Source organism: Oncorhynchus mykiss, chromosome 3, assembly GCF_057628025.1.
Source record: "Oncorhynchus mykiss isolate SJ-2025 chromosome 3, ASM5762802v1, whole genome shotgun sequence".
Lineage (NCBI taxonomy): Eukaryota > Metazoa > Chordata > Actinopteri > Salmoniformes > Salmonidae > Oncorhynchus > Oncorhynchus mykiss.
In genome coordinates this window covers 92,565,504-92,591,606 of record NC_143024.1, presented here as the reverse complement: position 1 = coordinate 92,591,606, position 26,103 = coordinate 92,565,504, and the positions used below count along the sequence as shown (strand labels likewise).

The 26,103-nt window shown below is 44.7% G+C and overlaps 1 protein-coding gene across 1 annotated transcript in view; it reads left to right on the top strand.

The window, feature by feature from the left end:
• The window catches only part of fhip1b (FHF complex subunit HOOK interacting protein 1B), an 80,615-nt gene that overhangs the window by 6,147 nt on the left and 48,365 nt on the right, over positions 1 to 26,103 (top strand). The window contains exon 3 of the mRNA XM_090230466.1: positions 20,487 to 20,998. Within this exon, the coding sequence (XP_090086592.1) occupies positions 20,870 to 20,998 (129 nt within the window). The 5' untranslated portion in view covers positions 20,487 to 20,869. The remainder of the gene's footprint in view (positions 1 to 20,486; positions 20,999 to 26,103) is intronic.

The window sequence follows — 26,103 nt, the reverse complement described above, 5'->3', positions numbered from 1 at the left end:
CATTTTTTATTTTTTTTACTCTAAGGCTAGCCAACTATCTAGTAAACACTTCGGATATAAGGTTGTATTTAAAAATATACATATAATTTAACAAATATATCTTGTAATTGATCAAAATAGTACGATGGCCAATAACTATATTGTATGTATATATGTATGCCGATAAAGCGTGACTTTTTTTGTTGTAGGGGTAAACTGCTTATCAAAAAGCTGATAGTAGTATTTCCACTGAAATGTCAAACATGCTAATTGCTAACATTAGCTAACATTTTTATGACACCAATAATCACAAATCCATTGATGGCTTGATCACAAGATAACACTTGTTGAAGGTAATATATATATATATATATATATATATATATATATATATATATATATATATATATATATATATATATATATATATATTTTTTTTTAAACGCTGTTGATAACGCTATGCCGATAATACGGGGTGCTAAGGTTTGTTATCCTCATCTCATTCTGAGGTGAGTGGTACCACCACTACATTTTCAGTTCGTCTGGGCCTGGGAACAGAGCTGGAAAGACAGCAGGAGGATACTGCTGCTTCTCTCTCTTTCTCAAGCTGTTCTCTCCCTCTACTTTGTCTTCCTCCTCTTAGCAGAGACACAAACTCACATTTTAACAGCTTTACGTAGTTAGACAAACAGTGGTTGTGTGTGTGGGGGGGGGGGATTGTTGGGTTCAGTCAGAGCTCCTTTGAAGGGACGCACCCAGCGACAGATGATGTCATTGGAACTTCGGACCAGGCCGGGCCCCATCTCAGGCTGGCTCTTGGAAGGAAACTGTCACAGGATGTTCCAGGGAAGTTTTGGGGGGGGGAAAGGCATGACCGGGTGGGGCAGGGAGCATTTACCAGCTCTGTTTTTGTTGTTTGAGTCTGTCTGCTGTTAGCTCTTTGACTGACCATTTCAGAAGTTACGTAAGAGATGCCCTGTGTCCTACTAATACTTTTGCTTTGTGGTCTGTCTTTTTTCTTTTGACATGATAAACAAAGTTAGAGAAGAAATCCTGTTTTTAAATTGTGGACGCGGAAGGTTAATGTTATTCTATGTTACATGCTATTCCATGTTCGGATTCCAGGTTGTCTGAAATCAGTACTTTCCATCTCCGTAGCGTTGTAACCTTGTTTTTGTGCCTAAAGGACAGAGCTGGCTGACGTAATGTGCAGTGAACATGCTGTGATAAATCACAAGCCCTGCTGAAATGGTTGTTGCCTCGGAATTTGGGGGGGCGGCGTTTTGCTGTCGTCTAGGTTTTGGGGGCGGGGTCAAACGTTGTCCTATCGTGATATACCGTGCTATCGCTAATTTCCTTTCTGTAATATGAAGTGTTGACGGAGTGAACGGCGAGTGGTAAAACTCACTTTAACATGTATTGCTGGTGAGTGCCTGAGGCGATAGTCATTTGGTTCAGTCAGGAAAACCATCCTGTAATCTAGTCATGGCTCATCCTATAATGACTGCCTAATGTACACACACACCTTTTCTATTCATATACTGTCTATACACACCATTCCAAATACACAGTGAGTCACGTGACTGTGACCTCCTTACTTCATTTGCACACGCTGTATATAGATTTTTCTATTGTGTTATTGACTGTACGTTTGTTTACTCCATGAGTTTGTTTTTGACGCTTTGCTTTATCTTGGCCAGGTTGCAGTTGTAAATGAGAACTTGTTCTTAACTGGCCTCCCTGGTTAAATAAAGGTGTTCTCAACTAGCCTACCTGGTTAAATAAAGGTGTTCTCAACTAGCCTACCTGGTTAAATAAAGGTGTTCTCAACTAGCCTACCTGGTTAAATAAAGGTGTTCTCAACTGGCCTACCTGGTTAAATAAAGGTGTTCTCAACTAGCCTACCTGGTTAAATAAAGGTGTTCTCAACTAGCCTACCTGGTTAAATAAAGGTGTTCTCAACTAGCCTACCTGGTTAAATAAAGGTGTTCTCAACTGGCCTACCTGGTTAAATAAAGGTGTTCTCAACTAGCCTACCTGGTTAAATAAAGGTGTTCTCAACTAGCCTACCTGGTTAAATAAAGGTGTTCTCAACTAGCCTACCTGGTTAAATAAAGGTGTTCTCAACTAGCCTACCTGGTTAAATAAAGGTGTTCTCAACTAGCCTACCTGGTTAAATAAAGGTGTTCTCAACTTGCCTACCTGGTTAAATAAAGGTGTTCTCAACTAGCCTACCTGGTTAAATAAAGGTGTTCTCAACTAGCCTACCTGGTTAAATAAAGGTGAAATAAATAAATATAAAGCAGGCAGACAGGCATCGAGGCATCCAGTTACTGTTTGATTGAAAGTTAGAATGGGCAGAACGAGTGACCTAAGGAACTCTGAACGTGGTGTGATCATCGGGGCCAGGCGCACTGGTTCCAGTACCTCAGAAACGGCCGGCCTCTTGGGCTTTTCACACGCGACGTTAGAACGAGTGACCTAAGGAACTTTGAACGTGGTGTGATCATCGGGGCTAGAATTTTCAATTTGTTTGTCTTCCAGAGATTTGAGACTGGGACAGCGGTTCACCTTCCAGCAGGACAGTGGCCCTAAGCAAACTGCTAAAGCAACACTCGAGTGGTTTAAGGGGAAACATTTTGAATGGCCAGACCTCAGTCCAATTGAGAATATGTGGTTGACTTGAAGATTGCTGTACACCAGCGGAACCCATCCAACTTGAAGGAGCTGGGGCAGTTTTGCCTTGAAGAATGGGCGAAAATCCCAGTGGCTAGATGTGCCAAGTTTATAGAGACACCCCAAGATACTTGCAGCTGTAATTGCTGCAAAAGGTGCCTCTAGTAATTATTGACTTTGGTTGGGGGTGAATAGTTATGCACGTTCAAGTTTTCTGTTTTTGTCTTTATTTCCTGTTTGTTCCACAGTATAAATAAATACATATTTTTCAAAGTGGTAGGCATGTTGTGTAAATTAAATGGTTACAAACCCCTCAAAAATCAGATTTAATTCCAGGTTGAAAGGCAGGAAAGCAGGAAAAATGCCAAGGGGGGTGAATACTTTCGCAAGCCACTGAATCATGTGGTTAATCAAAATTCTCGGTATGCCAACCCCGCATCCTCCACAATGGTTTAGTCCACTGAGACAGCCGTGAATCAGACCAGTGTCTCGTGCCAACAAAAATAGGTGTATATTTTAGACTGCTCAATTAAAAAAAAAAATGGGTCGATCAACAGTCCATCAAGCAATCGACTAAATGGGGTCAGTCCTGCTATAGTGTATGTACTATTTAGGCACCTGTACTGAGCCATAAGGGAGACTTGGCATCTACCACCCCACTATCAGATTAGAGCCATAAGGGAGGCTAAACATCTACCACCCCACTACCACTATCAGATTAGAGCCATAAGGGAGGCTGGACATCTACCACCCCACTACCACTATCAGATTAGAGCCATAAGGGAGGCTAGACATCTACCACCCTACAACCACTATCAGATTAGATCCATAAGGGAAACTAGACATCTACCACCCCACTACCACTATCAGATTAGATCCATAAGGGAGACTGGACATCTACCACCCTACAACCACTATCAGATTAGATCCATAAGGGAAACTAGACATCTACCACCCCACTACCACTATCAGATTAGATCCATAAGGGAGACTGGACATCTAGTAGTGTAGCCTATTTTAAAACATTTATTTTTCCATGTATAGGCACACCCCATCTGTTTTAATAAAAACAACTATATGTACTGAGTTTGTCTGATGCTTTTAAGCACACTGTTTTGATCAAATAATTAAGACACACAAATGCCTTGAGGAAGCCAGAGATCAAGCCGGAGAGTTGAGCATTGCAGTCGTCTAATCTAGAAGTGACAAAAGCATGGATTATTTTCTGCATCATTTCTGGACAAAGTTTCAGATATTTGCGACGTTACGAAGATGGGGGGGGGGGGGGGGGGGAGCTGTCCTTTTAAATATTCTTGACGTGTTCGTGAAAAGAGAGATCAGGGTCCAGGGTAACGTCGAGGTCCTTCACAGTTTTATTGGAGACGACTGTACAATCATCAAGATGTAATTGTCAGATCCTGTCAATCATTGTCATCAGACGATGCTATTGTAAAATCGTCATCATGAGCTGCCTGTTGGTACTCTTGTCACAAAGAACAACATTGGAACGTAACTGTTATTTTAAAAAGCTTTTGAACCGGTTGATAACGTTCTTTTTACGTTCTGGCCATTTTTTTTTCTCAGTCCCACAAAAACTCACTGCCCTCACTGTCACTCACTGCCCTCACTGCCACTCACTGTCACTCACTGTCACTCACTGTCACTCACTGCCCTCACTGCCCTCACTTTCACTCACTGCCCTCACTTTCACTCACTGCCCTCACTGTCCTCACTGTCACTCACTGTCACTCACTGTCACTCACTGCCCTCACTGTCACTCACTGCCCTCACTGTCACTCACTGCCCTCACTGCCCTCACTGCCCTCACTGTCACTCACTGTCACTCACTGTCACTCACTGCCCTCACTGCCCTCACTGTCACTCACTGTCACTCACTGCCCTCACTGCCCTCACTGCCCTCACTGTCACTCACTGTCACTCACTGTCACTCACTGCCCTCACTGTCACTCACTGCCCTCACTGTCACTCACTGCCCTCACTGCCCTCACTGTCACTCACTGCCCTCACTGTCACTCACTGCCCTCACTGTCACTCACTGCCCTCACTGTCACTCACTGTCACTCACTGCCCTCACTGCCCTCACTGCCCTCACTGTCACTCACTGTCACTCACTGCCCTCACTGCCCTCACTGTCACTCACTGCCCTCACTGTCACTCACTGCCCTCACTGCCCTCACTGCCCTCACTGTCACTCACTGCCCTCACTGTCACTCACTGCCCTCACTGTCACTCACTGCCCTCACTGTCACTCACTGTCACTCACTGCCCTCACTGCCCTCACTGTCACTCACTGTCACTCACTGCCCTCACTGTCACTCACTGCCCTCACTGTCACTCACTGCCCTCACTGTCACTCACTGCCCTCACTGTCACTCACTGCCCTCACTGTCACTCACTGCCCTCACTGTCACTCACTGTCACTCACTGTCACTCACTGTCACTCACTGCCCTCACTGTCACTCACTGACCTCACTGTCACTCACTGACCTCACTGTCACTCACTGCCCTCACTGTCACTCACTGCCCTCACTGCCCTCACTGTCACTCACTGTCACTCACTGCCCTCACTGCCCTCACTGCCCTCACTGCCCTCACTGCCCTCACTCTCACTCAAACTTATTCCAGTCTCTGCCTGCCAGCTGAAAATCTTTGTGTTTGTGTAGGCTACCTGCCCCTCCCCCCTAAGCAAAGAGTCTACTGTAGCCCCCCCCCCTCCTAGGCGTGCAGTCTACTGTAGCCCCTCCCCCCCAGGTGTGCCTAGTCTACTGTAGCCCTCCCCCCCAGGTGTGCCTAGTCTACTGTAGCCCCTCCCCCCCAGGCCTGCCTAGTCTACTGTAGCCCCTCCCCCTAGGCCTGCCTAGTCTACTGTAGCCCCTCCCCCCTAGGCCTGCCTAGTCTACTGTAGCCCCTCCCCCCTAGGCCTGCCTAGTCTACCGTAGCCCCTTCCCCCCTAGGCCTGCCTAGTCTACTGTAGCCCCCCCCCCCCCCCCCCCCCCCCCCCCCCCCCCAGGCCTTCCTAGTCTACTGTAGCCCCTCCCCCCTAGGCCTGCCTAGTCTACTGTAGCCCCCCCCCCAGGCCTTCCTAGTCTACTGTAGCCCCTCCCCCCTAGGCGTGCAGAGTCTACTGTAGCTACTGCCTTTACAGGACTGATTCAGAAATTAGGGAGTGGTTTAATTAGAGAACAGTTCTGAACTTGTTCAATGCTAGTTAAGGATACTACAGTTATCACGTTTCACATTGGATTGTTTACTTTATTTCTGGTGCCACTCTGCACACACACAAGCTTTCTTGTTAGCTAGCCCGTTAGCTAGCCCGTTAGCTAGCCCGTTAGCTAGCTCAGGTCTAGCTCTCTCAAACTCTAGGCGACATCATGTGTAATGCAATGGAACTGAGTCATGGCCAAGGGCTAGTTCTGGTCCAATGTTAGTTAAGCCAACTCTCTGAAGTTAAAAGACATTCAAAGTTCCTCTATAGAAGCTACTCCTCCGTAGGTATAATTTTGCAAATTCAAGTCATGCACGTCATAACAACAAGATGCCCAGCGCCTTATTACCCAGAGTTCTCCTCACCTGCAAAGTTTCAGTCACATATCGTACCCTACACTTGTTAAAAACATTTTTGAAAGCTATTGGGAAATAATTTTGGTTCCAACCCGAGGTTAATTTAGATATTATGCTCATAAGTGGTGACTCATCCTCCCACGCTCTTTCTCTACCTCTACTCTTTCACGTTGGTTCTCTCCTTCTCTTGCTCTCCCTCTCACATGCTTCAGCTCTCTCTTGTTTTCCCACTCTCCTGCTGTCTTTACTGTACTGACTTTATTGTCCCCATGGGGACAGTTTGTTGGTGTCATGTACACGTTTTAAAGTGGCGTTTTTTAAATAACCAAACAAGTTGACAATATAACTTTCATAACTGTTACATACCAATAAAAAGAGACAAGAGTCCTGTTCTTACTGAGTGGATAGGAAAATTAGCCTGCTGGTCTTACTGAGTCTATAGGAACATTAGCCTGCTGGCCTTACTGAGTGGATAGGAACATTAGCCTGCTGGTCTTACTGAGTCTATAGGAACATTAGCCTGCTGGCCTTACTGAGTGGATAGGAACATTAGCCTGCTGGCCTTACTGGGTGGATAGGAACATTCGCCTGCTGGTCTTACTGGGTGGATAGGAACATTAGCCTGCTGGCCTTACTGAGTGGATAGGAACATTAGCCTGCTGGTCTTACTGGGTATATAGGAACATGAGCCTGCTGGCCTTACTGAGTCTATAGGAACATTAGCCTGCTGGCCTTACTGAGTCTATAGGAACATTAGCCTGCTGGCCTTACTGAGTCTATAGGAACATTCGCCTGCTGGTCTTACTGGGTGGATAGGAACATTAGCCTGCTGGTCTTACTGGGTATATAGGAACATGAGCCTGCTGGCCTTACTGAGTCTATAGGAACATTAGCCTGCTGGCCTTACTGAGTCTATAGGAACATTCGCCTGCTGGTCTTACTGGGTGGATAGGAACATTAGCCTGCTGGCCTTACTGAGTCTATAGGAACATTAGCCTGCTGGTCTTACTGGGTGGATAGGAACATTAGCCTGCTGGTCTTACTGGGTATATAGGAACATGAGCCTGCTGGCCTTACTGAGTCTATAGGAACATTAGCCTGCTGATCTTACTGAGTCGATAGGAACATTAGCCTGCTGGCCTTACTGAGTCTATAGGAACATTAGCCTGCTGATCTTACTGAGTCTATAGGAACATTAGCCTGCTGGCCTTACTGAGTGGATAGGAACATTAGCCTGCTGGTCTTACTGAGTCTATAGGAACATTAGCCTGCTGGTCTTACTGAGTCTATAGGAACATTAGCCTGCTGGCCTTACTGAGTGGATAGGAACATTAGCCTGCTGGCCTTACTGAGTGGATAGGAACATTAGCCTGCTGGCCTTACTGGGTGGATAGGAACATTAGCCTGCTGGCCTTACTGGGTCTATAGGAACATTAGCCTGCTGGCCTTACTGGGTCTATAGGAACATTAGCCTGCTGGCCTTACTGAGTCTATAGGAACATTAGCCTGCTGGCCTTACTGAGTCTATAGGAACATTAGCCTGCTGATCTTACTGAGTCGATAGGAACATTAGCCTGCTGGCCTTACTGAGTCTATAGGAACATTAGCCTGCTGATCTTACTGAGTCTATAGGAACATTAGCCTGCTGGCCTTACTGAGTGGATAGGAACATTAGCCTGCTGGTCTTACTGGGTGGATAGGAACATTAGATTGCTGGCCTTACTGAGTCTATAGGAACATTAGCCTGCTGGTCTTACTGAGTCTATAGGAACATTAGCCTGCTGGTCTTACTTGGTGGATAGGAACATTAGCCTGCTGGTCTTACTGGGTGGATAGGAACATTAGCCTGCTGGCCTTACTGGGTGGATAGGAACATTAGCCTGCTGGCCTTACTGGGTGGATAGGAACATTAGCCTGCTGGCCTTACTGGGTGGATAGGAACATTAGCCTGCTGGCCTTACTGGGTGGATAGGAACATTAGCCTGCTGGCCTTACTGGGTGGATAGGAACATTAGCCTGAGTTATTTAGGAGTGATATCACACCTGGCACAAGTGATTGTCTAGTTCTGTTTTTCCTGCTGAGGGTTGCCTTATACCTGCGCCCAGAGGGGAGTAGTTCAAAGTCCAGGTATAGGGGGTGGCTTGGGTCTAAAATGATTTTGTGAGCCTTTACAGAGGGCCCTGACCTTAAAGATCTCATCCAGGCCTGTCTGTTTGACTCCTAGTACCTTGCTTGCTGTGGTAATAATCCTTCTCAGCATATTTCTCTGGCTGGCAGTGGCATTGCCAAACAACATTGTACAATTAACATTAAAAGATCCCAGCTTTTTGAGAAAGTACAGTCTCTGTTGGCTCTTTTTTGTAGATTAGGTCTGTACATTTACTCCACTGAAGCTTATTGTCCAAGAGGACACCCAGGTATTTGTATTCCTCTACAATATCTATGTTCTGACCTCTGATAGATGTTACAGAGGCAGGTGTTGTACGCTTCCTGAAGTCTATGCACATCTCTTTGGTCTTGTCGGTATTGAGGACCAAGTGTGATTCCTCACAGCACTCTACAAAGTCGGCCATGGTGTTCCTCGTCATCATGCAACAGGCTGATCAAGGCAGTGTCATCAGAGAACTTAACGAGGTGTCTGCCAGGATGGGAACTAGTACAACTATTAGTGTACAGGAGTGGGGACAAAACACATCCCTGAGGAGCGCCTATGTTTTGTATTGCGTATGTCTGACACGTTGGGACCCATTTTGACCTGCTCAGGAAGTCCCAACAGCTACAAAACCACCCCCCCCCTCATCTAAAGAGAAGTCCCGAATGAGTCTTTGTGCCAGAATGTAAGGCTGGATTGTAATTAAAGGCAGAAGAAAAGTCAACAAACAGAACCCTGACATGGGATTCAACACCCTCTAGATGTCTGTAGACCATGTTGAGGAGAGTAAGAATGGCATCATCAACATCATCTCTCTCGGCCTCTCGGCCTCTCGCTCTCTCGGCCTCTCGCTCTCTCGGCCTCTCGCTCTCTCTGCCTCTCGCTCTCTCTCTCTCGGCCTCTCGCTCTCTCTCTCTCGGCCTCTCGCTCTCTCTCGGCCTCTCGCTCTCTCTCTCGGTCTGTCTCTGTTAGGCGCTGTAGGTGGCCGGAGTGTAGACTGTACAGCATTTGCTGTGGGTAGAAACAAACCGAACAGTCTCCTAATGAGGACAGAAAGTAATTGGAGGAACTCGCAAGGCAGAACATCCCATCTGACCTGCCTGCTGGAGAAGAACAACTCTACTCTGACCTGAAGCAGGACTAGCCTACACTCTAAAATGTGCTCTGTTGTTGTCAACTCAGACTCCTTCCATTCTGTACATAGAGTAGCGATTACCTAGTTTCTATGAGAGTACAAAGGGCCGGAGAAACGAACTCCCACACCAGCTAAAATAAAGATGGCCTCAAGATTATTGTTTAGAGTTCTGTCAGGGACCTAGGAGTGTAATAGCACAAATGTAACAGATACAGTGGAGTAACGTATTTAATGTGTGGACATACTTGAAGGAAGTTTAAAAAACCTGGCACTTCCCACCTCCAGGCTCTATGCCTGTGGGCTGCTTTTCTGCTGAGATTGGCAAGAATAAAGGATCAATACCCCTCGGTCAGTCTACCCCTCCGTCAGTCTACCCCTGCAGGTGTACACTTCATTCTATTCCCTCTCCTCCTGTAGCCGCTTGGTACGCTCCTCCTCACTTCATTCTATTCCTCCTCCTCCTGTAGCCGCTTGGTACGCTCCTCCTCACTTCATTCTATTCCTCCTCCTCCTGTAGCCGCTTGGTACGCTCCTCCTCACTTCATTCTATTCCTCCTCCTCCTGTAGCCACTTGGTACGCTCCTCCTCATTTAATTCTATTCCTCCTCCTGTAGCCGCTTGGTACGCTCCTCCTCATTTCATTCTATTCCTCCTCCTGTAGCTGCTTGGTACGCTCCTCCTCACTTCATTCTATTCCTCCTCCTGTAGTCGCTTGGTACGCTCCTCCTCACTTCATTCTATTCCTCCTCCTGTAGCCGCTTGGTACGCTCCTCCTCATTTCATTCTATTCCTCCTCCTGTAGCCGCTTGGTACGCTCCTCCTCATTTCATTCTATTCCTCCTCCTGTAGCCGCTTGGTACGCTCCTCCTCATTTCATTCTATTCCTCCTCCTGTAGCCGCTTGGTACGCTCCTCCTCATTTCATTCTATTCCTCCTCCTGTAGCCGCTTGGTACGCTCCTCCTCATTTCATTCTATTTCTCCTCCTGTAGCCGCTTGGTACGCTCCTCCTCATTTCATTCTCTGCCTCCTCCTCCTGTAGCCGATTGGTACGCTCCTCCTCACTTCATTCTATTCCTCTTCCTCCTGTAGTCGCTTGGTACGCTCCTCCTCACTTCATTCTATTCCTCCTCCTCCTGTAGCCGCTTGGTACGCTCCTCCTCACTTCATTCTATTCCTCCTCCTCCTGTAGCCGCTTGGTACGCTCCTCCTCACTTCATTCTATTCCTCCTCCTCCTGTAGCCGCTTGGTACGCTCCTCCTCATTTCATTCTATTCCTCCTCCTCCTGTAGCCGCTTGGTACGCTCCTCCTCACTTCATTCTATTCCTCCTCCTGTAGCTGCTTGGTACCCTCCTCCTCACTTCATTCTATTCCTCCTCCTCCTGTAGCCGCTTGGTACGCTCCTCCTCACTTCATTCTATTCCTCCTCCTCCTGTAGCCGCTTGGTACGCTCCTCCTCACTTCATTCTATTCCTCCTCCTCCTGTAGCCGCTTGGTACGCTCCTCCTCACTTCATTCTATTTCTCCTCCTCCTGTAGCCGCTTGGTACCCTCCTCCTCACTTCATTCTATTCCTCCTCCTCCTGTAGCCGCTTGGTACCCTCCTCCTCACTTCATTCTATTCCTCCTCCTCCTATAGCCGCTTGGTACCCTCCTCCTCACTTCATTCTATTCCTCCTCCTCCTATAGCCGCTTGGTACCCTCCTCCTCACTTCATTCTATTCCTCCTCATGCCAATCTCTACCTGCTAAAGCCTCTATCAATCCCTATGCTTGTTGTTTGTGGGTAGTAGTTATCAGGCCCCAAGTCATCCCAAGGCCCATCTCTACCCCACCCCCTAGAAAGCACCTCTCATCCCAAGGCCCATCTCTACCCCACCCCCTAGAGAGCACCTCTTATCCCAAGGCCCATCTACCCCACCCCCTAGAAAGCACCTCTCATCCCAAGGCCCATCTCTACCCCACCCCCTCGTGAAAGTCGTAGGCTTAAGGGCCTAATAGTTCATGTTTAGAAACCATGACCTTTTGACCTTGGCTTGGTCCCAAACCTCCGGGAGGAGAGGAAGAGAGAGAGTGCATTGGCGTTGAGTACCAAACTCTTGAGTCACATGTTTCCTAGTCGCACTCTGAAACAGAGGAGTGACCCTCGGCACAGACAACATTCCCTCTAACATTTCATAAGAGGTTTTTTAAATTACAGACGAAACCAAAAAAACATTCTAACTTCTGTTCACGGCGAGGCCACTCCCCGTTAGACCTTGTATGTGTTGGTGCTTTAATCTACCATTTTACTGTATGTGTTGGTGCTTTAATCTAGTCTACCATTTTACTGTATGTGTTGGTGCTTTAATCTACCATTTTACTGTATGTGTTGGTGCTTTAATCTCGTCTACCATTTTACTGTATGTGTTGGTGCTTTAATCTAGTCTACCATTTTACTGTATGTGTTGGTGCTTTAATCTACCATTTTACTGTATGTGTTGGTGCTTTAATCTAGTCTACCATTTTACTGTATGTGTTGGTGCTTTAATCTACCATTTTACTGTATGTGTTGGTGCTTTAATCTCGTCTACCATTTTACTGTATGTGTTGGTGCTTTAATCTAGTCTACCATTTTACTGTATGTGTTGGTGCTTTAATCTACCATTTTACTGTATGTGTTGGTGCTTTAATCTACCATTTTACTGTATGTGTTGGTGCTTTAATCTAGTCTACCATTTTACTGTATGTGTTGGTGCTTTAATCTACCATTTTACTGTATGTGTTGGTGCTTTAATCTACCATTTTACTGTATGTGTTGGTGCTTTAATCTACCATTTTACTGTATGTGTTGGTGCTTTAATCTACCATTTTACTGTATGTGTTGGTGCTTTAATCTAGTCTACCATTTTACTGTATGTGTTGGTGCTTTAATCTCGTCTACCATTTTACTGTATGTGTTGGTGCTTTAATCTAGTCTACCATTTTACTGTATGTGTTGGTGCTTTAATCTACCATTTTACTGTATGTGTTGGTGCTTTAATCTACCATTTTACTGTATGTGTTGGTGCTTTAATCTAGTCTACCATTTTACTGTATGTGTTGGTGCTTTAATCTAGTCTACCATTTTACTGTATGTGTTGGTGCTTTAATCTACCATTTTACTGTATGTGTTGGTGCTTTAATCTAGTCTACCATTTTACTGTATGTGTTGGTGCTTTAATCTACCATTTTACTGTATGTATTTATTACCAATCTCCGTTGGATATTCATGATTTGCTTTACCCTCATTAATATGAATTATTTTTAAATTCATACGCTGTGCTTACTAATTATAAAATACATTAGCCATATACACATTTTTACTAAATTAAAACATACTATATCGATAAAACTACCCCTTACAGCTTTTACTATTGTTTTGGTCTCTTTTAACCCTTTCTGTGACATGGGTGTGTTATTTGAGATTGAACCATTTACATAAAAGCGTAATAAGGTCCACCTTTTTTTCTGCGTGTTTTAGACTGGAGCATAACATCCCACCGTCACCACTTCTTCTTCTTCTTTTTTTCTGCGTGTTTTAGACTGGAGCATAACATCCCACCGTCACCACTTCTTCTTCTTCTTTTTTTCTGCGTGTTTTAGACTGGAGCATAACATCCCACCGTCACCACCACTTCTTCTTCTTCTTTTTTTCTGCGTGTTTTAGACTGGAGCATAACATCCCACCGTCACCACCACTTCTTCTTCTTCTTTTTTTCTGCGTGTTTTAGACTGGAGCATAACATCCCACCGTCACCACTTCTTCTTCTTCTTTTTTTCTGCGTGTTTTAGACTGGAGCATAACATCCCACCGTCACCACTTCTTCTTCTTCTTTTTTTCTGCGTGTTTTAGACTGGAGCATAACATCCCACCGTCACCACTTCTTCTTCTTTTTTTCTGCGTGTTTTAGACTGGAGCATAACATCCCACCGTCACCACTTCTTCTTCTTCTTTTTTTCTGCGTGTTTTAGACTGGAGCATAACATCCCACCGTCACCACTTCTTCTTCTTCTTCTTTTTTTCTGCGTGTTTTAGACTGGAGCATAACATCCCACCGTCACCACTTCTTCTTCTTCTTTTTTTCTGCGTGTTTTAGACTGGAGCATAACATCCCACCGTCACCACTTCTTCTTCTTCTTTTTTTCTGCGTGTTTTAGACTGGAGCATAACATCCCACCGTCACCACTACTTCTTCTTCTTTTCTGTGTGTTTTAGACTGGAGCATAACATCCCACCGTCACCACTACTTCTTCTTCTTTTTTTCTGCGTGTTTTAGACTGGAGCATAACATCCCACCGTCACCACTACTTCTTCTTCTTTTTTTCTGCGTGTTTTAGACTGGAGCATAACATCCCACCGTCACCACTTCTTCTTCTTTTTTTCTGCGTGTTTTAGACTGGAGCATAACATCCCACCGTCACCACCACTTCTTCTTCTTCTTTTTTTCTGTGTTTTTTAGACTGGAGCATAACATCCCACCGTCACCACTTCTTCTTCTTTTTTTCTGCGTGTTTTAGACTGGAGCATAACATCCCACCGTCACCACTTCTTCTTCTTTTTTTCTGCGTGTTTTAGACTGGAGCATAACATCCCACCGTCACCACCACTTCTTCTTCTTCTTTTTTTCTGCGTGTTTTAGACTGGAGCATAACATCCCACCGTCACCACCACTACTTCTTCTTCTTTTTTTCTGCGTGTTTTAGACTGGAGCATAACATCCCACCGTCACCACTTCTTCTTCTTTTTTTCTGCGTGTTTTAGACTGGAGCATAACATCCCACCGTCACCACTTCTTCTTTTTTTCTGCGTGTTTTAGACTGGAGCATAACATCCCACCGTCACCACTTCTTCTTCTTTTTTTCTGTGTGTTTTAGACTGGAGCATAACATCCCACCGTCACCACTTCTTCTTCTTCTTTTTTTCTGCGTGTTTTAGACTGGAGCATAACATCCCACCGTCACCACTTCTTCTTCTTTTTTTCTGCGTGTTTTAGACTGGAGCATAACATCCCACCGTCACCACTTCTTCTTCTTTTTTTCTGTGTTTTTTAGACTGGAGCATAACATCCCACCGTCACCACTTCTTCTTCTTTTTTTCTGCGTGTTTTAGACTGGAGCATAACATCCCACCGTCACCACTTCTTCTTCTTTTTTTCTGCGTGTTTTAGACTGGAGCATAACATCCCACCGTCACCACTTCTTCTTCTTCTTTTTTTCTGCGTGTTTTAGACTGGAGCATAACATCCCACCGTCACCACTTCTTCTTCTTCTTTTTTTCTGTGTTTTTTAGACTGGAGCATAACATCCCACCGTCACCACTTCTTCTTCTTTTTTTCTGCGTGTTTTAGACTGGAGCATAACATCCCACCGTCACCACTTCTTCTTCTTTTTTTCTGCGTGTTTTAGACTGGAGCATAACATCCCACCGTCACCACTTCTTCTTCTTTTTTTCTGCGTGTTTTAGACTGGAGCATAACATCCCACCGTCACCACTTCTTCTTCTTTTTTTCTGCGTGTTTTAGACTGGAGCATAACATCCCACCGTCACCACTTCTTCTTCTTTTTTTCTGCGTGTTTTAGACTGGAGCATAACATCCCACCGTCACCACTTCTTCTTCTTCTTTTTTTCTGCGTGTTTTAGACTGGAGCATAACATCCCACCGTCACCACTTCTTCTTCTTCTTTTTTTCTGTGTTTTTTAGACTGGAGCATAACATCCCACCGTCACCACTTCTTCTTCTTTTTTTCTGCGTGTTTTAGACTGGAGCATAACATCCCACCGTCACCACTTCTTCTTCTTTTTTTCTGCGTGTTTTAGACTGGAGCATAACATCCCACCGTCACCACTTCTTCTTCTTTTTTTCTGCGTGTTTTAGACTGGAGCATAACATCCCACCGTCACCACTTCTTCTTCTTCTTTTTTTCTGCGTGTTTTAGACTGGAGCATAACATCCCACCGTCACCACTTCTTCTTCTTTTTTTCTGCGTGTTTTAGACTGGTGCATAACATCCCACCGTCACCACTTCTTCTTCTTCTTTTTTTCTGCGTGTTTTAGACTGGAGCATAACATCCCACCGTCACCACTTCTTCTTCTTTTTTTCTGTGTGTTTTAGACTGGAGCATAACATCCCACCGTCACCACTTCTTCTTCTTCTTTTTTTCTGCGTGTTTTAGACTGGAGCATAACATCCCACCGTCACCACTTCTTCTTCTTTTTTTCTGCGTGTTTTAGACTGGAGCATAACATCCCACCGTCACCACCACTTCTTCTTCTTCTTTTTTTCTGCGTGTTTTAGACTGGAGCATAACATCCCACCGTCACCACCACTTCTTCTTCTTCTTTTTTTCTGCGTGTTTTAGACTGGAGCATAACATCCCACCGTCACCACTTCTTCTTCTTTTTTTCTGCGTGTTTTAGACTGGAGCATAACATCCCACCGTCACCACTTCTTCTTCTTTTTTTCTGCGTGTTTTAGACTGGAGCATAACATCCCACCGTCACCACTTCTTCTTTTTTTCTGTGTGTTTTAGACTGGAGCATAACATCCCACCGTCACCACTTCTTCTTCTTCTTTTTTTCTGCGTGTTTTAGACTGGAGCATAACATCCCACCGTCACCACTTCTTCTTCTTCTTTTTTTCTGCGTGTTTTAGACTGGAGCATAACATCCCACCGTCACCACTTCTTCTTCTTTTTTTCTGTGTTTTTTAGACTGGAGCATAACATCCCACCGTCACCACTTCTTCTTTTTTTCTGCGTGTTTTAGACTGGAGCATAACATCCCACTGTCACCACTTCTTCTTTTTTTCTGCGTGTTTTAGACTGGAGCATAACATCCCACCGTCACCACTTCTTCTTCTTTTTTTCTGCGTGTTTTAGACTGGAGCATAACATCCCACCGTCACCACTTCTTCTTCTTTTCTGCGTGTTTTAGACTGGAGCATAACATCCCACCGTCACCACTTCTTCTTCTTCTTCTTTTTTTTAAACGCGTCCTTTCTCTGGAAATGCCGGAAACTTCCTGTTGACAACCTTTTTTTTTATGCCAACTTTTAAACTCCTCTTCTGCTTGCTCACGCATTTGCTTCTCTGCCCTTGCCCACCGGTCAGTGGATTGGAAGACAGGAAGAGACATCACCACTCTGTCCTCGACCCCACCTTTGTGTTTACTAAATCTACCTCTTTGTGTAGATGGTTGAATGTATACTGTAGGTTCGATGAACTGTATAGATAATGGTAAAATATTAAATAAAGGTAAAATAAATAAAAAAATAGAGATAGATATGTAAAGTGGGGCAAAAAAGTATTTAGTCAGCCACCAATTGCGCAAGTTCTCCCACTTAAAAAAGATGAGAGGCCTGTAATTTTCATCATAGGTACACTTCAACTATGACAGACAAAATTAGGAGAAAAAAATCCAGAAAATCACATTGTAGGATTTTTAATGAATTTATTTGCAAGTTATGGTGATAGATAGAAATAGAGAGAGATATTGATATGTATATATTAGTCACCACATCTACATAAATACTTATTTTCCACCATAATTTTCAAATAAATTCAACAATTTTTTTATTTTTCCTTTATTTAACTAGGCAAGTCAGTTAAGAACAAATTCTTATTTTCAATGACGGCCTAGGGTTAACTGCCTGTTCAGGGGCAGAACGACAGATTTGTACCTTGTCAGCTCGGGGGTTTGAACTAGCAACCTTCCGGTTACTAGTCCAACGCTCTAACCACTAGGCTACCCTGCCGCCCCAATGTGATTTTCGGGATTTTTTGTTGAAGTGTACCTACGATGAAAATTACAGGCCTCTCTCATCTTTTTAAGTGGGAGAACTTGCACAATTGGTGGCTGACTAAATACTTTTTTGCCCCACTTTACAAGTGTTATACATTGGTTTAAAGATTAACTTCTTGTTAATCCAACCGCTGTGTCAGATTTCAAAAATACTTTACGGCGAAAGCATATCATGCGATTATCTGGGAACGGCGCCCAGCAGACAAATCATTACAAACAGTAACCAGCCAAGTAGAGGAGTAACAAAAGTCAGAAATTGCGATAAAATATATCACTTACCTTTGATGATCTTCATATGATTGCACTCCCAAGACTCCATGTTACACAATAAATGTTTGTTTTGTTTGAGAATGTCCCTCTTTATATTCAAAAACCTCCGTTTTGTTCAGTAATCCATTGGAACAAAGCGCGGTCACAACAGACAGACGAAAAATCAAAAAAGTATCATAAAATTTGGTAAAAACATGTCAAACAATGTTTATAATCAATCCTCAGGTTGTTTTTGTCATAAATAATCGATCATATTTCACCCGGACAATACCTTCGTCATTGGAAAGGGAAAACAAGAAAGGCACGGTCCCGGTCACGCGCAGGACTCATGTCTGGAAATGTCCAATGTCCTCTCATTGAAAGTGGTGTTTCGCCCTCATTTTCAGAGTAAATGCCTAAAGACTGGCCACATGTAGTGGAAGCCATAGGGATCGTGAACTGCATCATAAGTATTTGTATGGTGGATAGGCTTTCAATGAAAAAACAGGCATTTCAAAATAATAGCACTTCCTGGGTGAATTTTCCTCAGGTTTTCGCCTGCCATATCAGTTCTGTTATACTCAGACATTATTTTAACAGTTTTTGAAAATTTAGAGTATTTTCTCTCTTTCCAAATCTACCAATTATATGCATATCCTAGCTTCTGGACCTGAGTAGCAGGCAGTTAACTTTGGGCACGCTTTTCATCCAAAATGCTGAATGCTGCCCCCTACCCTAGTGAAGTTAACAAACTATTGTTTTGGCAAGTCTGTTAGGACATCTACTTTGTGTATGACACAAGTACATTTTCCAACAATTGTTTACAGACAGATTATTTCACTTATTTACCATATCACAATTCCAGTGGGTCAGAAGTTTACATACACTAAGTTGACTGCCTTTAAACAGCTTGGAAAATTCCAGAAAATGATGTTGTGGCTTGAGAAGCTTCTGATAGACTAATTTTCATCATTTGAGTCCATTGGAGGGAACCTGCGGATGTATTTCAGGGCCTACCTTCAAACTCAGTGCCTCTTTGCTTGAAATCATGGGAAAATCAAAAGAAATCACCTCAGAAATAAAATTGTAGGCCTCCACAAGTCTGGTTCATCCTTGGGAGCAATTTTCAAATGCCTGAAGGTACCACGTTCATCTGTACAAACAATAGTATGCAAGTACAAACACCATTGGACCACACAGCCATCATACCGCTCTGGAAGGAAATGCATTCTGTCTCCTAGAGATGAATGTACTTTGGTGTGAAAAGGGCAAATCAATCCCAGAACAACAGCAAAGGACCTTGTGAAGATGCTGGAGGAAACGGGTACAAAAGTATCTATTTCCACAGTAAAACAAGTCCTATATTGACATAACCTGAAAGGCCGCTCAGCAAGGAAAAAGCCACTGCTCCAGTACCGGCATAAAAAAGCCAGACTACAGTTTGCAACTGCACATGGGGACAAAGATCATACTTTTTGGAGAAATGTCCTTTAGTCTGATGAAACAAAAATAGACCTGTTTGGCCATAATGACCATCGTTATGTTTGGAGGAAAAAGGGGGAGGCTTGCAAGCCGAAGAACACCATCCCAACCGTGAAGCACGGGGGTGGCAGCATCATGTTGTGGGGGTGCTTTGCTGCAGGAGGGACTGGTGCACTTCGCAAAATAGATGGCATCATGAGGCAGGAAATTATGTGGATATATTGAAGCAACATCTCAAGACACCAGTCAGGAATTTAAAACTTGGTCGCAAATGGGTCTTCCAAATGGACAATTACCCCAAGAATACTTCCAAAGTTGTGGCAAAATTGCCTAAGGACAACAAAGTCAAGGTATTGCAGTGGCCATCCCAAAGCCCTGACCTCAATCCTATAGAACATTTGTGGGCAGAACTGAAAACACGTGTGTGTGTGTGTGTGAGCAAGGAGGCCTAGAAACCTGACTCAGTTACACCAGCTCTGCCAGGAGGAATGGGCCAAAATTCACCCAACTTCTTGTGGGAAGCTTGTGGAAGGCTACCTGAAACATTTTACCCAAGTTAAACAATTTAAAGGCAATGATACCAAATACTAATTGAGTGTGTGTAAACTTCTGACCCACTGGGAATGTGATGAAAATAATAAAAGCTGAAATACTATTATTCTAACATTTCACCTTTTAAAATAAAGTGGTGATCCTAACTGACCTAAGACAAGGTATGTAAAACTTCTGACTTCAACTGTATAATGTCCTTTTGTGGTGGGAATTGACATGATGTATCCAAGTGAGCGGCCAGCCGGGGTGGTTGATTTGTGAGTTGCCCATCGTGCATGCTACCATGGCCTATAATTCTTTATTTTTTGGCAGATGAGTTGGCGACCAATAAATGGCCTTTCTCAAATATATTACAACCCTACCCTCTGTATAAAAACATTTCTATATTTTAAGCAATAAGGGCAGAGGAGATGTGGTGTTTAAGGCCAATATACCCCTGTTAAGGGCTGGATTCAGCCCTTAGCCGTGGTATATTGGCCATATATCACCAACGCCTGAGTTGCCTTATTGCTAATATGAACTGGTTACCAGCGTAATTAGAGCAGTAAAAATACATATTTTATCATACCCGTGGTATACAGTCTGATGAGGACAGCTTGTCTGTCCAAACGTTGGATATTAGGTTATTAAATGATTGCATCTGAGCTCCTGGAGTTTTCAGCTCTCCTTTTAATTTTCAAGTGTTATACTCCTGCTAGCCAGCACCTCGCCTAAACAGGTGTGCGTTTCTTTCGGCTCTAGATTATACGGTCTGATATACCACGGCTGTCAGCCAATCAGCATTCAGGGCTGGAACCACCCAGTTTATAATACAACCCTAACTCTCTAACCTCCTGTGTTGTGTTTGTTTTCCTCCAGTGCTGTGGGTCCTCTGCCTGGGAATGGAGTGGTGTCAGCTGCAGACTGGATGACAGGGTCTTCAGGGGTAGCCCACCGCTAATCCGTTGCGTTACGGTAACACTGACGGCGAGAGACATCCTCACCCCGGCGACCACAACAGAATCTACCTCTTTTTCCTCATCCGACTCTATCTGGACTCTCTCCTGGTCCCCTCTACTGCCCCCTCCTTCCCTTCCCTCTCCTCCTTTTCCCCTCACCTTCCCTCCTCCCTCCCCTCCTCTTCCCTACTCTCAATCTCTTCCTTCTTTCCTACCTTGTTGTCCATGTGCCAGCACCTCTCTCCTGCTCCTGTCTGAACCCTGAACATTGACTTCTGACCCTTGATCCCTCTGGAGGTCAGGATGAGCTGGCTGAGCCGGCTGACCCCCCGGGGTCCGGGGGGCAGGTCCAGTAGGAACGTAGCCTCTTCCAGTCCCTGTACTGCTGACCCAGAGACCTGCCTCATGGTGTTCGAGAACCACTGGAGACAGGTGAGACACTCACTCACTCACTCACGGTTGATCTCGGGAACAAGGGAGTACTCTGTTTCTTGTTTTTGGTAATATTGGAAAGTCTGAAAAAGTTACTAGCTAGCTACCTTTTTGCATTTGGATCTCGTGACACAGTTGTCATGTGTTGCTGGCACCGCTGCTATCTGTCCAGGAATCCTGCCGACCAAGGGTCTGATGAGCTGCTTGGCGTAGCACTATTAGCCGCCTATCAAGCTAGCAGGGTTTCCTTGAGGGCTTTGAACACAGCCCGCGACACGGTTAGACCTTGTGGCTGGGACGGCGGGTTGTCCCGTGCTTGTAACTCTCTAGATCGCTGCTGTTTGTTGCATTTTCTAGCTTCCCTGCGACATGCCCTGTCTGAAACTGTGAGGAGTAACCGCGTAGCCTACGTTGCTACCATGACAAAGACCAAAGCCGGCGGGAGTACCGTTGAGGACAGTGGTGTGTCTCTTTCAAAGGAGTTTGTCAAGCAGTTGTTACAACAAGAAAATCGCTTCAAGTGTTGTGTTCAATTACTGGTGGAGTCAACAAATAAAATAATGGATGACCTGACCAGAGAGGTCCAGGACCTGATGAACAGTTTACAGTTCTCCCAGGATCAGCTCAATGAGTTTAATACTCATGTCATGCAATAAAATTCTAATTAATTACTTAAAAATCATACAACGTGATTTTCTGGATTTTTGTTTTAGATTCCGTCTCTCACAGTTGAAGTGTACCTATGATAATAATTACAGACCTCTACATGCTTTGTAAGTAGGAAAACCTGCAAAATCGGCAGTGTGTCAAATACTTGTTCTCCCCACTGTATATACTAGGCGGTGTCAGAGGAAGGCCCAGAAAGTTGTCAGACTGAAGATACCCAAGTCATAGACTGTTCTCTCTGCCTGATCAACTCGATGCGAAGGAGATATGTTGCTCTGCATGAGGCAAATGGTGTTCACACCAGATACTGAATGGTTTTTCTGATCCATGCTCCTACTTTTTGTTTTTTAAAGGTATTATATCTGTGACCAACATATTCACATCTGTATTCCCAGTTATGTGAAATCCATAGATTAGGACCTAATTCATTTATTTCTGATTTCCTTCTGAACTGTATCTCAGTCAAATCTTAGAAATGGTTGTTGTGATTATTATGTAACTTTAAATCTACCACAAAGGACCCGTTTCAAATGATCACTTTCACGCTCAACATAACCACTTCATATACTCACTCACTCCAGAATGTACCTTTCTTTCTATTTCATTAGGCTAAGTTCAATTAGGGTAGCCTAGTGGTTCGAGTGTAGAGGAGGTAGGTAGCCTAGTGGTTAGAGTGTAGAGGCGGCAGGGTAGCCTAGTGGTTAGAGTGTAGAGGCGGCAGGGTAGCCTAGTGGTTAGAGTGTAGAGGGGGCAGCGTAGCCTAGTGGTTAGAGCGTTGGACTAGTAAATGGAAGGTTGCATGTTCAAATCCCCGAGCTGACAAGGTACAAATCTGTCGTTCTGCCCCTGAACAAGGCAGTTTAACCCACTGTTCCTAGGCCGTCATTGAAAAAAGAATTTGTTCTTAACTGACTTGCCTAGTTAAATAAAGATAAAATAAAAAAATGATATTCTTCTTTAAAATCATAGCACTGGTACTTATAAAGCTAAATGAACAAGCCTACAGAATGGAGGATAGACAGATTTTCTTTTCTCCTGAAATACATTTTCTTCATATCATAATGTTTTATTCAACCTAATGGATTTATATTACATTGTTTTATTAATTTTTTTATATAAATGTTGACGTTCCAAAATCACGTATTAGGCAGCTATGCATGAAGGCCTTGAGATGCTAAATGTGTTTGTTCATTAACGGTCAATTACTGTGAGACCGGCAGTCTTTTGCATGACAATAAACAGCTGACACAATTTTATGACCACTAAAAGCCTAATCGTGAGTATCGTGAGGTCCCTGGCAATACCCAGCCCGAATACATACACTGTTAAACTCTGCAGGCAGTATTAAAAAGCTCTTCCATCACAATGCTGCAGCCTGTACATGACTCAATACTGCTGCAGCTGACTCTCCCCACTCTAGCTCGTTCTCTCTCTCTCCCCACTCTAGCTCGTTCTCTCTCTCTCCCCACTCTAGCTCGTTCTCTCTCTCCCCACTCTAGCTCGTTCTCTCTCCCCACTCTAGCTCGTTCTCTCTCCCCACTCTAGCTCGTTCTCTCTCTCTCCCCACTCTAGCTCGTTCTCTCTCTCTCCCCCTCTAGCTCGTTCTCTCTCTCTCCCCCTCTAGCTCGTTCTCTCTCTCTCCCCCTCTAGCTCGTTCTCTCTCTCTCCCCCTCTAGCTCGTTCTCTCTCTCTCCCCACTCTAGCTCGTTCTCTCTCTCTCCCCACTCTAGCTCGTTCTCTCTCTCCCCACTCTAGCTCGCTCTCTCTCTCCCCCTCTAGCTCGTTCTCTCTCTCTCCCCACTCTAGCTCGTTCTCTCTCTCTCCCCCTCTAGCTCGTTCTCTCTCTCTCCCCCTCTAGCTCGTTCTCTCTCTCTCCCCCTCTAGCTCGTTCTCTCTCTCTCCCCCTCTAGCTCGTTCTCTCTCTCTCCCCCTCTAGCTCGTTCTCTCTCTCTCCCCCTCTAGCTCGTTCTCTCTCTCTCCCCACTCTAGCTCGTTCTCTCTCTCTCCCCCTCTAGCTCGTTCTCTCTCTCTCCCCCCTCTAGCTCGTTCTCTCTCTCTCCCCCCTCTAGCTCGTTCTCTCTCTCTCCCTCCTCTAGCTCGTTCTCTCTCTCTCCCTCCTCTAGCTCGTTCTCTCTCTCCCCCCTCTAGCTCGTTCTCTCTCTCTCCCCCCTCTAGCTCGTTCTCTCTCTCTCCCCCTCTAGCTCGTTCTCTCTCTCTCCCCCTCTAGCTCGTTCTCTCTCTCTCCCCCTCTAGCTCGTTCTCTCTCTCTCCCCCCTCTAGCTCGTTCTCTCTCTCCCCCCTCTAGCTCGTTCTCTCTCTCTCTCCCCCTCTAGCTCGTTCTCTCTCTCCCCCCTCTAGCTCGTGTTCTCTCTCTCCCCCCTCTAGCTCGTTCTCTCTCTCTCTCCCCCTCTAGCTCGTTCTCTCTCTCTCTCCCCCTCTAGCTCGTTCTCTCTCTCTCTCCCCCTCTAGCTCGTTCTCTCTCTCTCTCCCCCTCTAGCTCGTTCTCTCTCTCTCTCCCCCTCTAGCTCGTTCTCTCTCTCTCTCCCCCTCTAGCTCGTTCTCTCTCTTGCGCGCGCTCTAGCTCGTTCTCTCGCTCTCGCGCGCGCGCTCTAGCTCGTTCTCTCTCTCTCAAATGACTGCGTATCAGGGTATTTCTATAAACTAGGGGATCAGTGAGCATTTCTTGTTGTGGACAACTATTTGTAGCTCTTTATAAGGTCATTGATAATAATTCACATAGTTTTCCCCCATTTTTTTTTTATCTTCATGTGAATACATTAAGATATAAAAGGGGAACATAGACACATTCAATATATTGAATCAAAACCTATAAACCCTCTCTCATGCTTAGTCTTCACAGATTTGTCCAAAATCCTGTGACAAAACACTACCTTTCCGTACATATTTGTCATAATGACTAAAGATCGTACATTAGCATTTAACAGTTGAATTACACTTTTGAATTGGATCCTGTATAATGTTTGGATATTATTATATATTATTATATATTATATTGGATGTTGCTGTGGGTCTTCTTATTTGTATGCCGATCTCGGAAGTTCATTGTAACCTCGTAACGGTTCGTATCGGCGTATGTTACGGTGTGAAACCAGTTCATTGTAACGGTTCGTATCGCCATATGTTACGGTGTGAAACCAGTTCATTGACACCTCGTAAAGGTTTGTATCGCCATATGTTACGGTGTGAAACCAGTTCATTGTAACGGTTCGTATCGCCATATGTTACGGTGTGAAACCAGTGCATTGACACCTCGTAACGGTTGGTATGTTACAGTGTGAAACCAGTTCATTGGCACCTCGTAACGGTTGGTATGTTACGGTGTGAAACCAATTCATTGACACCTCGTAACGGTTCGTTTCGCCGTATGTTACGGTGTGAAACCAGTTCATTGATACCTCGTAACGGTTGGTATGTTACGGTGTGAAACCAGTTCATTGACACCTCGTAACGGTTCGTATCGCCATATGTTACGGTGTGAAACCAGTTCATTGTAACGGTTCGTATCGCCATATGTTACGATGTGAAACCAGTTCATTGTAACGGTTCGTATCGCCGTATGTTACGATGTGAAACCAGTTCATTGACACCTCGTAACGGTTCGTATCGCCGTATGTTACGGTGTGAAACCAGTTCATTGTAACGGTTCGTATCGCCATATGTTACGGTGTGAAACCAGTTCATTGTAACGGTTCGTATCGCCGTATGTTACGATGTGAAACCAGTTCATTGACACCTCGTAACGGTTCGTATCGCCGTATGTTATGGTGTGAAACCAGTTCATTGTAACGGTTCGTATCGCCATATGTTACGGTGTGAAACCAGTTCATTGACACCTCGTAACGGTTCGTATCGTCATATGTTACGGTGCGAAACCAGTTCATTGTAACGGTTCGTATCGCCGTATGTTACGGTGTGAAACCAGTTCATTGTAACGGTTCGTATCGCCATATGTTACGATGTGAAACCAGTTCATTGTAACGGTTCGTATCGCCGTATGTTACGATGTGAAACCAGTTCATTGACACCTCGTAACGGTTCGTATCGCCGTATGTTACGGTGTGAAACCAGTTCATTGTAACGGTTCGTATCGCCATATGTTACGATGTGAAACCAGTTCATTGTAACGGTTCGTATCGCCGTATGTTACGATGTGAAACCAGTTCATTGACACCTCGTAACGGTTCGTATCGCCATATGTTACGGTGTGAAACCAGTTCATTGTAACGGTTCGTATCGCCGTATATTACGGTGTGAAACCAGTTCATTGACACCTCGTAACGGTTGGTATGTTACGGTGTGAAACCAGTTCATTGACACCTCGTAACGGTTGGTATGTTACGGTGTGAAACCAGTTCATTCACACCTCGTAACGGTTCGTATCGCCATATGTTACGATGTGAAACCAGTTCATTGACACC